This window comes from Columba livia, chromosome 7 (assembly GCF_036013475.1).
Source record: "Columba livia isolate bColLiv1 breed racing homer chromosome 7, bColLiv1.pat.W.v2, whole genome shotgun sequence".
Lineage (NCBI taxonomy): Eukaryota > Metazoa > Chordata > Aves > Columbiformes > Columbidae > Columba > Columba livia.
The window spans coordinates 6,208,890-6,221,714 of NC_088608.1; the positions used below are offsets into that span (position 1 = coordinate 6,208,890).

Sequence of the window (12,825 nt, forward strand, 5' to 3'; positions counted from 1 at the left end):
AGCCAACCAGCACCGTTGGTACTCAACGACCTTTACTGAACACCTGCTATGTCTCTAAGTTTGACCAAATCAAGTGCAGTTTAGCTTTAAGCAGTCAGTGTTCCAACTAGGATACAAGTAGAATACGAATACAGAAATTGGAAATTACAGTTAAGTATTAAAAGGACAAAAACTTAAGATTGTCTATGGAAACAAGTTCTTCAAACACCACCTGTCAATTCTAATGACAGCTGAAGAGCTAGAAAAACACACAGATTTTAAAGATATTTGGTTTTCCTTTTTTCTTTTGCCTGAAACAAGCCAGGAGCTGCTTTAACATGCTCACTGCACACAACTAATGTACTTTCCTCAGCATTTGTAATCAGAGTAGGTCAAACACTTCGCACAGCCACTCACATTAAAACATCAAGAATTTTCGTAGGGAAACACAGTTACATTTACCGCATCAAAATTTAAATAACAATATTTCTCTCTGGAAAATTCAGTATTTGTTTAGTTTATTTTTTTAAACCAAACTTTTTTTCTAGAATTACATAGTGACCTATTTCCAAAACCAAATGCTATTTCTGAGAGCCGTTCATTCACATCAAAGTATTCATTACCACGAGACTTAAAATGAGAAAATACTCAGAAGTATCTTTACAGAACCATAAACCACTTGTTGCATCTGCTTTTATCACCCAAATAATTGTATTCATAACAAATTTATCATGCAGCTAATTTAACTTGTCTAAGTGAAAATAAGATGCACTATATTTGCAGTATCTAGTCTCAGGGGCCACATTTCAATTATTCTTCCTACACAGCATAATGACATATAATTAAATAGTAATCTTGCCAAGACAATTTTACACATTTCCTGTAAATACACAGATCAAAGCAAACTTATTAGCACTTAGAGCATCTATCATCCCCCTAAGCCACTAATCACTTTATGGCAGGAAAGATAACCGGCCAATGTATATTTAACATATGTTGTATTACACTGCAACTTTCTCCAGTTTCAGTTTTTAACACTAAGCATTTTACTGAATTTTAACAGGACACTTTAGGTTACCAACATAACTGATATTGTAAAAGTGACCCATAATACACCATGAAGTTAAATGTCTATCACAGCTCTCAATATTAAAGCAGTCCTCCTACAAGAGAGCTGCACTTGTTCAGAAAACAAAATTTAATAATTACTATAAAAATAAAGTGGTTAATTTACTTGAAAGACGTGTTCATTGGTTTAAAGCCATCAATTACAATATTATAGGAATACAGATTCTGACAACTAGTTGTTTTTTTTTAATAATGCGAACCAGCATGCAGACATTTCCTTTTGTTTATCCAGTGAAAAACAATCTTATAATGTCAAATAATAAAATATATACATATATTTATATATATAATATATAAATATATACATATATTTATATATATAATATATAAATATATATAACTATATATATATATATATATAAATACATATATAAAATATGGCTCCTACAGATAGCACATATCAGTCACCTTTTGCATAATAATTCTACAGTCAATTCTAATGTAATCCTGGCAGACTTATGAAGAATCCCAATGGTTTACAAGTGATCAATTCAAACTTATTCTACACTTCATTGTACGTGTATCAAAAAACAAAATTCAATGCAGATAAAGTGAGCAAAGGTGTATCTTGCCAGATTTATAGTTTACAGAAAGTAACTCATAGCGTGTTACTGTTTAAATCAGCATAAACCTCTATTTATTAGCACATAAAAGACTTCATTTAAAAGTTTACCACTTAAAAAACTATACTCACCTCACAAAATAGTGTAAGCTTGTCATCTGGTAAAAGACCATTAGCTTCATCTAGTAAAAAATCTCTTCGGATAAATTTCTTAAAACCCCAGTCCTTGCCTTGCACAAATCGATATGCTCTTTGGCTTTCTGATAGAAACAGTTACGTACAAACAAAGCAAGTTAAGTAAAAATATTAACGAATAATAACACCTAAAAAAAATCTATATTAAGGATAAGTGCTATTTTATAAAATACTTGATAGAACTTAGTACAGCACAACTTGCAATTCAATCCTATCAGCTTCTTAGATGTTATCTAAGGCATAATCCAGAAAAAGGCAAGTTTTTCAGTTGATGTTTAAGAACCCCAATGTGTCAAAACAGCATTCGTTCCCAGAGAAGCCTGATTACAATGAATTTGTCATCACAAACACATTCTGACAACACTTCTGCACTTGTCATAACAATCTGTTTTGACTTCTTTTCTTCCTAAAATGAAAATTCTCGTTTCACAGGTTGAAACTGTTTTGAAAGTATTAAAAAAAAGCAAAACAGAAATAAAAGCTTCCAAGTAACAAACTATTTCTTTGGTCATAAAAATATATCACTAATATTTGTATTTTCCTTTTAGCCATAGCTATGAGAGCTATTTCTTTAACCCATCAGATTTGCTATTTTTTTATCTATATCTATATCTGGAGACTATAGATAAAGATTTGCTATATATAGATAGCATTCTGTCCAAAGTAAAGACATCAGCAAAGTGTCTTCTCTACACTATTGCTGGTAATAGTAAAAACTACAAGTTAGCTAGAACCAGTGTTAACTCTCTGAAACCAAATGACCTGTAACAATTTAAGTATACAAAACTACAAAAATAAAGCAGCATAAAAGTGTAAATGTATTTTTTCTTCTTTCTAATGAAGTTAAAACATGAGTTCGTTACCTACTTTATAGACAGCTTCATGACTTGAAGCAGCAGTCTATGCATGAATTATCAATTTACAAAGCACATCTACAGTTGGGCATCATTCTACTCTATAAATAAAAACAGAGCATCTCCAGAAGCAGATGGTAAACGGCTGGAAAGTCCAAGAAATAAGATTTCTCTTGGTAATTTTCCCAAATTAAAAGATGTTTATAATTCCTGTAGTGCCAAATACAGGACAGCTACTATTGCAGAAATAGAACACACGTACTCATAGGATTTTGGGGCTTTAGCACCTTGTGATTTTTAGCATTCGGTACATGGTCTCCAGTCTCTTAAAATCCTTTTGTCCCATAGTGCATGTCCTTTATTTAGGAGATGGTTATGAAGAAAGCTCTCATACATTTTCTGAGAAATCAGCACAACTGAGTGCTGCTCTGCAGTGGCCACAAGCTCACATACACAGCACAGGGAAGAAAGAGGAGGAATGAGAGGGCAGGCAATGGGAGCGACCTTGCTGCAAACCTACTGACCAGGAAGAAAGAGACGACTGGTGACAGGGGTCCTGGTGGACAACAAATTAACAACCACCAGCAACGAACCCCTAAGGCAAAAAAGGTCCAGCAACACCTAGCTAAACACTAAAATGGGTTGCTCAGATAAGCTGTGAAGTCTCCATCCTTGGAGATCTTCGAAGCACAAGTCCCAAGCAAACTTCTCTAACTGACCCTGCTTTCAGCAGAGGGTTTGGATTAGGCAACCTCCAGAAGTCCCGTGCAACCTCAACCATTCTGTGGTTATCTCAAAATACTTGCTCATGCACACACTGCAGCTTCATTATATGCACCAGTCCACTACTGGACTGGAAGATTGTCTCAAGCCAAAAGCCATGATCCACCAAACGTATAGAATTGGAGCTTTGTTCATATACGCTCCAGAACCAGAGGCTTCCAGAGAATGAAGCAACCAACTCCATCAGTGGAAGAAGATAAACAGAGGAAAATATATACACTTATTTTCCTTCCAAGAAGTCCAAAACATTTAATTTTTAGATTTGAACAGAGTTTTCTGCATTTACTTTACAGATTCCAAGTGGGCTAGTTACACAAGGAGGAAGTAGCATGAACTCTGGGTTCAAGTACTGGAGAACTATAGATTTTTCCAAGAAATGCAGAACTTGCAATGGAACAGACCCTGCCAGAGCTCTTAAGTCCTGGAGTAGGAGGCAGGAAGAAAAGTAGACAGATCTGTCATACACAGGACAAGCAACTGCACAAACTCAGTGCAGACCAGCACTAAATTACACATTTTCATGAAAATTCCAGCTTTCTCAAAGTGTTTCCAGTGAAGGTTGTTCCTGTAAGTTTGAAACTAAGACCTATATATTTTTTGTATCAAGCAGGCAATTCAATCAAATCACTTATTATTCCAAATTCTTCTAATTCCTTCGGTACACAGCTTATGGTTTTTAAACTAATTACAGTGTAAATCAGATGAAATAGACCAAAACATTGTAAAGGAGTGTCTAAAAAAAAAAATCCATGCATGTTTATCCTAATTAACATGGAAATCACTTACTTTCACTGTAGCCAGAAACAAGAAAATATACCCCTACCAACAGGAAGCAAGAATAATCTGCTAGAAAAGCCAAGTGACAAGAATCTGGAGTGACAGCAGTTAGTAGTGCGCTGTAATTTATACTGCTCAGGAGACAATTAACATAGCTCAGTGATCAGAAGTGTGCGAAACATGAGCAAGGTTTTTAATTAAGATTCTAAAGGGATATTAAAAAGATATTTTAAAGTTTATCTAAATATTAAATTCTGTTCTCAACTGAAAAATAAATACAAAGCTGATTTTCTTTGGGATGTTCTCACAAACCCACGTGCAGTACATTAAGGCTCTCTTACCCATTGCTTTTGTTTCTTCTCTTTTAGCATTCAGTAGGGAAAATTTGAATTTTGCTCTGACTTCACTTTTTGGACAACTGACTAAAAGCAAATATAATGACAGGTAGTCTTTGCTTTCATCATCTAATCCCTTTGGATTCACTCTCAGGCACCTGAAAGAAATGCAGAAATTGTACATTTTTAAATCATACCCAGAATAAATTCAGAAATATTTTTATAAGATACAGTGATATGTGCTACTAAAACAAAAGGTTCCCTTAGGACTGTTGAAACTTGGAAATGAGAACCAATCCATACCTATAGTAAAGCTTCAGATGTCTGAGTTCTAATATTTATTTGCAATTTAACTTAGGAACTTCTGCAAGTGGAAAACCAACAAACAAAAAAACCCCACAAAGAAACCCCAAAGCAGTTGCTAGAATAAAGACCTTACCACTTCATTTTGTCATTTGGCCCTGATGAAAAAGTAGAGCTCTTTAAAACTTCACCCATTTCTTCTCGGCAAAAACTGAAGTTATTAATGGTCCACATGTAGGAAAATTTTACTACTTTAACCTGAACAAAAGATGTAAAAAATGTCAATAAAATTTAACTTACATATCCAAGCATTAACTATGAGAATCAGTTCAACTATCAGCACAACTCTTTTCTTTTTAAATTATTATGACTAGAAAATAAAGCCATTGGAATTGACATAGATTACCTGTGTGTAACACCAGCTTTCAGCCACAGGTCCACTGGACATCTCCCCAGGAGGAGGTGGGGTGGGAACCCTTGACATTGCCACTTATTGCAGGTTTATAGTATCAAGATAGCAATCCAAACTTCAGTATTTCTCCTAAAAAAAGTAATTCATATATTTTGTTCACCCTTTTTAAGCGTGAAAAATAATTCCATACTTTGACATCCATATTTAGTGTGTTTACTAAACAATGTATGTGAAAACTAAACTTGAAAAGAGGACAATGACTTTGGCATTTAGACAAGCTCGGTGTCACACACTAATGACCACTTGTACACAAAATCTGCAGGCTGAATCCTCATGCAATACTTCATAGGCAAGTGTCTATGCATCAGACAATAACCCTAATGACATTGTTTCAACATCACCTTTGCAAATTACCACCCCGACCACTCCAGTCATGTTATAACTTTCTTCTCCTTTGATTTGGAGAGTAAGTTGGGCCCTGTGAGCACTCAGTTATTAGTACCAATGTGTTAGTTTGTCCACACACACATAATTCTGTCCTGAAAGAGCACCAAGCCCCCGGGAGTAGAACAGGTTCAAAAACCCCTGGGATTTCTCAAGGGAGGGCAAGAAACTAAACTTTCATTTCAAGTAGTATTTTCTTCACATATCTTTTGCGGTTGCCTTGTATCTCTAATACTAACAGATCCAACTGAAGAACTATAATCACCACAATCATATGCTCATTCCCTACCAAAGCACAAAGCCAAAAAGCAGTTTGAGTAAACTCACCAACTCTGAAGAACTTTCTAAGAGTACGTAGAGTAATTTGCTTATGGATTGTCACCCAGCTGAGCACTGCAAGTTCTCCTGTCCCTCAGAAATTGAGTCACAGGCCCAGATTCATCACATGGAGCTACAAACACGTAATTAGCCTGCTCGCACGAGCCTTTGTGCGCAGCTAATGAAAGAAGGCGGCCTTGGCAGAGGGGAGCTCTGGGTTACTGGGCTGGCTCTTGTAGGTTAAGGTTTGCTGTCATCTTTGAACAGGTCCCTGCCAGAAGCACAGCTTCGCACTTAAGCGGCTCCATTAAGTTGCTAAAAAGAAGTTAAATGAGCCCTGATGAAACCAGATGAAAGTCGCAATTGCTTCTGCCACACAACATTTTCTTTCCTAGCGCAGAAAGCTTCTTTAAACATGTCCTGCTATGGCTAAAGCAACATCAGAAGTCTGGAATCTTCCTGTAAGGTCTGAGTACTTCACCATGTAGGTAATTTTATTTGTGACAGAACAGCGTTAATTGTCTCACTGATTGCACACCACTAGTCACATTGGAACTGTTCCTCTGGGGACAGGCAACACACTTGGAAACAAGTTATACGCAAACCCATAGGAAGACCATGTACAAAATTGAGTCACAATGTGAAAGCATTTATTATTCCTATGGGAAAAAGAATTCTCTGCAAATCGCTATGATCCTCAGCGGATTCTTTTCCTCTTTTCTGGTGCCCCTTCTCACTCGCAATATCAATGAGCCCTTCCACACTAAAGCCTGCTGACACAGGAATTGCTCTGACTCACAAATGTGTAAAGCCATGAAAACAAAACTACTTCTCAGTTTTTATCAGATGAGGAAGCAGATGCTACATAATCAGATCTCTTAATAGATCTCTACTAACAGATCTACTATGTCAAGATCAAAAAAATAAAATTAATAGCTCTCCTGCAAGATATGGATCACTGAGACATTCAAGTGTAATCACAAATATAACTCGGGTGCCTCTCATAAGTGACTTTTCTTTCCAAATAAAACTTGTATTTATTTATGGCAATATTCAGTACTTAATTAGTATGTACCATAAATGAAAACTAGCAATAAACAGCCACCCTAAATTTAAGATAATGAAACTTGTTTGGCCCATATTTTTAAAGCAGGAGTCACATGTATTGTACAAGGTGTGTTTACATAGATTTTGTTTACAGGCTTACAAATTGTTTCAATTCTCTGTACAGAACAATGTAGAGTAAAATTCCTTGGAAGGATACATGTGAACATCCCTCTTTTGTAAAACAAATATTAGTACTTATACTACTATAATTTCTGAAAGCGCATCCTATTCAATGGTGACAACTGAAGCAGCTACCAAATACATGATAAATTTCATACAAAACCATATCCTGAAAGTGTTTGAACCTCAGCCTTACCAAACCTGTTTGCTCTTCTTCAATTCTCCAAAGCTAAAACCAAAAAGAAATACAGACCATTCCTTGTTTTGTCATTTGCATGAGATGCACAGGACTGTCTCATCTCTGATCTGTTCCTCGATTATTTCAGTCCATTAGCCCAGTCAGCTCCTAGGAACCACCAAGGAACAGCAGATCTCAGCCAAGTTTGCACTGAAGGGGTCTATAAATTGACAAAGGCTGAAAATAACTGCTGTATAGTATCCTCTTCAGTGACCTTATTCCAGCTACAAGCAGTTATCTGGCCCTTCCCATCTCACAGCTAAATCAGCTTGATTCACTGAGAATTTACCTCTAAGTGAAGGTGGTTATTCTCAATTATTTTTAAGTTGGTCTGCTGCCTTGTCTCTGTACCTGTTCTACCAGGGCATTTGTACTTCCAGAGGCTGCTTCCACCTGCTGCATGGCGTTTATATTTCAGGTGCTGACAGAAGTAATGATTTTACGTAAGTACACTTTTCAGATCCTTCTGAATAGCTTCAGCTTTTTGTGAAGTTTCTCATTCCAGCATTAGGGCCAGACAATTAATCTTCCCAAGTTCCTAATGTCTTTGAGGAACAGATTTGTAACTCGCTTTTTAGAGGATCAATTTACTAAGCCAATCCAATTTTTAGATTGAGAAAATCAGGACAAAGCAAGAAATTTAAATAGTTTGACGTCATACTGGGAGCCTGTGTTAAGGCATTTTTTAATATACCTGGATGCATAATTAAAAACAAAAAAAAAGGCAAAAATCAACCTAGAGCAAACCGAACAACAGAGAACAAATAAACAGAGCATCAGAAGCTCTGTAAGACATGCTTGAAAGACTGCCAGCAGGGAAACAGTTTAGCAGGTCTTCTGATCTGTCCTTCACTTTACTTAATCCATTAATCAGGATTTGGGTGAGAACTTGGGGGTATTTACCAAAACTACAAGGTGAAAAAGAACATGAGCTTCAAAGCTGTTATGGTGAAATGCAGAGGTGTTTGGGGAAGGAAGGATTTTTTCAGTCCCCAAGCTGACACCCAGACCAAGTGGACCTTGCGTGGGCAGAATGAAGGTGAGAAGATAGATGCACCTACACACCCACCCTTTGTTCTACCTGCTGTATGTACTCTGCTTAGGGAGAAGACTAAATAGTACTTTCAAGAAAGTGTTTATGAATCATTGATTAACAACTGTCATCAGCTCCAACAAAAAGGTTTTTCAGCTACCAAACCTCATCACATCAAATGGCTGGGGAAAGAGCTGCAGTTCACAAAACCAGTTGGAGAATAACTGGGTGGAATTAGATCTATGAGGTGCAGGAAGACCGTTCTGTTATCTGCAGGACAAAACAACTTAGATGGACAGTTTTCATGCTAGAACCTGCATTTCTTCCTCTGCAGGCTATTACGAACAAAGCATCAGAGGTGACAGGACATTATCAGGTAATACCTCCAAGAGTTTTCAGGCAATGCTATGCCTGTCCAGACACGGCTTAACAAACCAGTCCATGTGGCCATTTCGCCAGGCAGAAGTCTCTGACCAGAGGAAACATGTGCTGGGAACACCAAACCAAGTTTAAATGCATGAGGGAAAAATAAATTTCTGGCTTCCAAAATGGAAATTACAGATGTATTTTAAAGTGTCTGTCAAGTACCTTTGTTGTTTGTTTGGGTTTTTAAATGAAATTATAAACCCATACTGAATGCGGTGCAGCAGTTGGTGATGATTCTGGGCCAAGAGTTTGCATTACTTCAGCAGAGGAAAGAAAATTTCAAAGATATTTCATTTTATTTAACCTGTACTCGCAGGCTCCAAGCATGATGGTCTTATCACTTCTTCTACTGGTCTCTTAAGGCCAGTATTGGTTTCACCTGCTAATCACTCTGCCAAAGAGACCAATTTATCTTAAATCAGGATCTTCACAGAGCTGAGTGCTACTTGCAGAGCACTAGTGGGCAAGTAGGTAGAGATAATATGGAAAAAATATATTTCTCAAAGCACACTATATTTAGGAATTGACTGCTTTCCTATTCAAACAAATACTTGTGTTAAACTTCAAGCCATCTGAAATTGATTATCTCTAATTACCTGCACATAAAGAAAGCATGAGCTACTCTCCATAAAACATACTTACACCAAATTTCATTAAAAGCTGTATCGGGTCTCTATTTTCCTAACATTTAAGAGATCTTAAGATTCAAAGATACTTCATATATCAACACAATATGAATTTCATCACACATACCCTGTTTCCCTTCCCACAAATTGAGTATTTGTCAACATTATTCTAAACAAAGTTACTTTTCAGCCTCTAAGAGCTAGACAAGAACACATTCCCAGTCTCTTACATCTTGTGTTGGAATCATCTCCACAACTTTCTCACTAAAAAAATTACTAGCTCATTAAGAAAGCACCACATGCACATGAACACACAAAGAGGAATTTTCCACTCTCTCAATAATAAACCTGTACAACACTTCATAAACCTATTTGAAGAATTGCCCAAAGTGTAAACATGATCTTTTGCCAGCTGTCATGTCTACGAGGAGAAGCTCAGTACAACCACCATATCCTAATGGTTATTTCAGAGTAGTAATAGTGTAACAGGTGCATACAACCAGGTGTGCATGTTAACCAGTCACTATAGCAATGTTTTATCTTTATATTTCAATAAGATATTACAGTCAACAAACTCCTACCAGGAATGGCTAGATAAACTGCCTTTTGCAGGGTATCCAACACACCCCGAAAGTCAAATCCAGCCTGCCAGAACCTAACCTGCAGATCAGTTGGCCAAGTAATCAGTGCCCTTGTCCCGCTCCCTCCAAAGCAAGAAGAATAAGTGCTTGATGAGTTCCTGCTGACTCTCTTTGCTCTCCTTTCCAAGGCTTGAGCCTCCAACATGGAAGCGTTTCCCTCCCGGGCTGCCCGTATCTTGGCACACCATAGGACTTCAACACCTCATCACGATACAACTGAGCATGAGTGAGCTGGGCACAGCGCAGGCTTATTCTCAAGTCCTATCCAGAAAGTGAGTGACAAAGCAAGATTGTACAGTCATGTCATGGTGCACTTCCCAACCATGACGGCACGGGGTCTCCACGATGCCCAAGAGGAGGTGACAGAGCCTGTCCCGCCTGAAACAAACATCTCTAACCAACAACTACTCCAAGTGTTTGAGAGCTAATGTAAGAGTAGCTTGCTGCCTAAGAGTGACCAATATTAATAACATTTAGGAGTTTCTGAGGAAAATCAAATAAATGACCGTGCCAATAAATCCCACACGTATGTATTGCACAGTCCAGTCCATTTGAACGATGACAATAGTTTCCTGAACAGGACTGAACATTTCAAGAACTGCAAAGCTGTTATGAATTAACTTCCCCCCCATTTGGAAATATTGATATTTCATCACTGGCTGAAATAAAAGATCACCTTCTGAAGGTTAACTGGCAAACAACACCATGCTTCCTCCAACTTTTTATTCCTAGTAAATCCGTAATTCAGAAACCAAATACAGTTTGTCTAATAGTACAGCCAAAATTCTGGTGTTTAAAAAAAAATCTGAAGTGAGTAAGACTTCCATTCAATAAAATCACTTTCCAAAAACCTATTCAAAATAAACGTGCTCTAGCTACAGAGATAGTAGTTTTATTTCCTCTCATTAACCCATTACCACTGAATAAATATTACATTGTATTATATAATATATAAATATTATATATAATGCCATCTATCACTATTTGTTATTCAAGAAATCAATCAGTTTTGGTTTTTAAAATACTGAGGCGGCAAATTATTGGGAAAAATATGGAATTGCTTTATGGTTCACTATGTTATCAATTCTTGGGTGAGAGAGAACACATATATGAAGCCAAAGATGAAGGAAACAAACCAGATCAAAATGGTTAAGTCTGAAGTGAAAAACATTTTAAGGCTCAAGAATAAGTTACTTTTGTACCACTGCCATCCAAAGCAACGCTCCAGCTGACTTCTGCAGTTGTAGGCAGCATCAGCTTCTGAAAGCCAAACTGTTGAAGAGCCAAGAAAACCAAATCCCTTTCTCTTGGGTCCCAGAGGACTTGTGTAACATGTACCCATCACCTGGGCCACGCTTACCCAGCTGCATGAAACTCCTGTGGCTGATCGAACTGCTTTGAATCCTCCTCAAATCCACACAAGACCTCAAAGACTTAAAAAAATACCCAGTTGAGGAGAGAAATTTACCATTTCTTTCTGTTTAAGAGTTTGCCTTGTAATATGATCATGCTCACAAAAACTCATAAGACGTTACCTACAGAAAAAAAAATTTAACTTCGTAGAAGATAGGATTGTTTCTTAATTAGCAGGATTTAGATAGCTCCACAATTGATCTTTTTGAAAGAACTGCTGTGCATTTCCTATATAGCTAAGTATTAAACTAAATTTTCTTCTGGATGATACACAACACAATAACAGACCCTTGAAAGGTCTATTAAGCTTAGGCAGTTTTCCAATTTGTTCAGTATCATCATTTGCTTCTCTGAAAACAGACTTATGATATACCTAGAAAATTTAAATACAGTGTTTAGTATTTACAAAATTTCATCCCTATCACTGAAACATTTGAGTGAGCAGTATTACTAACACTTAAACAATTGCAGTCATACGTATTCACCCCCAATAAGCTAGAAAAACTACAGGTTAAAGATATACCAATTTTTACATGATTGGTAGTACTTCCAACACACAAAATATTTTGTTTTCAGGGCAAGTAGAAGTAAATAGCAGCTGGGCAACCCACAAGAAAATCCTATGACACTTACTGAAGAAATTAGAGGTCTATAACAGCTAAAAGGAAGGTTTTTGTTGTTTGTGTTGGGGTTTTTCTTGTTTATTTGTTTTAAGAACATAATATTAAAAATGCTTATTTAAGTATATGTTTGCTCTGGAACCACACAATAGCAACCAAGCCTACACAAACCTAAACTGGCTTTGGGGCTTAAATCACAAGCCGAGGCTGCTCTCATCCGTGCCATCCCTGAGCTCTGCTGGAACGTCCCACCCAGCCAGGAGAAACACCCACACCACAAGTCAAATCATCACCCTCTGCACAGCTCTCCAGTGAGAGAAAAATACTACCTTGGACTGGACCACGACAGCTGACAAACTACGTATACATCCCCTGGCACCCCTGCTCCAGGGCCAGCAAACTCCAGCAGAGACCGGACAGGCAGCCAGGGTCACAGACATCTTAAAATAGCTGCAACTAAGACTCCAGAATTTAAAAGCACACATCCTCGAGGTGGTTCCAGCAGAAAAGC

At 37.3% G+C, this 12,825-nt stretch overlaps 1 protein-coding gene across 2 annotated transcripts in view; it reads right to left on the reverse strand.

The window, feature by feature from the left end:
- SPOPL (speckle type BTB/POZ protein like) overlaps positions 1–12,825 on the reverse strand; it is a 34,846-nt gene that overhangs the window by 11,858 nt on the left and 10,163 nt on the right. For both annotated transcript variants that reach the window (XR_010473967.1, XM_065070326.1), the window contains exons 2-5: positions 5,323–5,457; positions 5,053–5,174; positions 4,620–4,771; positions 1,802–1,929 (exon numbers count right to left, since the gene is read on the reverse strand). Coding sequence is in view for 1 of the 2 variants with exons in the window: in XM_065070326.1 (XP_064926398.1) it covers positions 1,802–1,929; positions 4,620–4,771; positions 5,053–5,174; positions 5,323–5,400 (480 nt within the window). In the remaining variant the exon portion in view is untranslated. The remainder of the gene's footprint in view (positions 1–1,801; positions 1,930–4,619; positions 4,772–5,052; positions 5,175–5,322; positions 5,458–12,825) is intronic.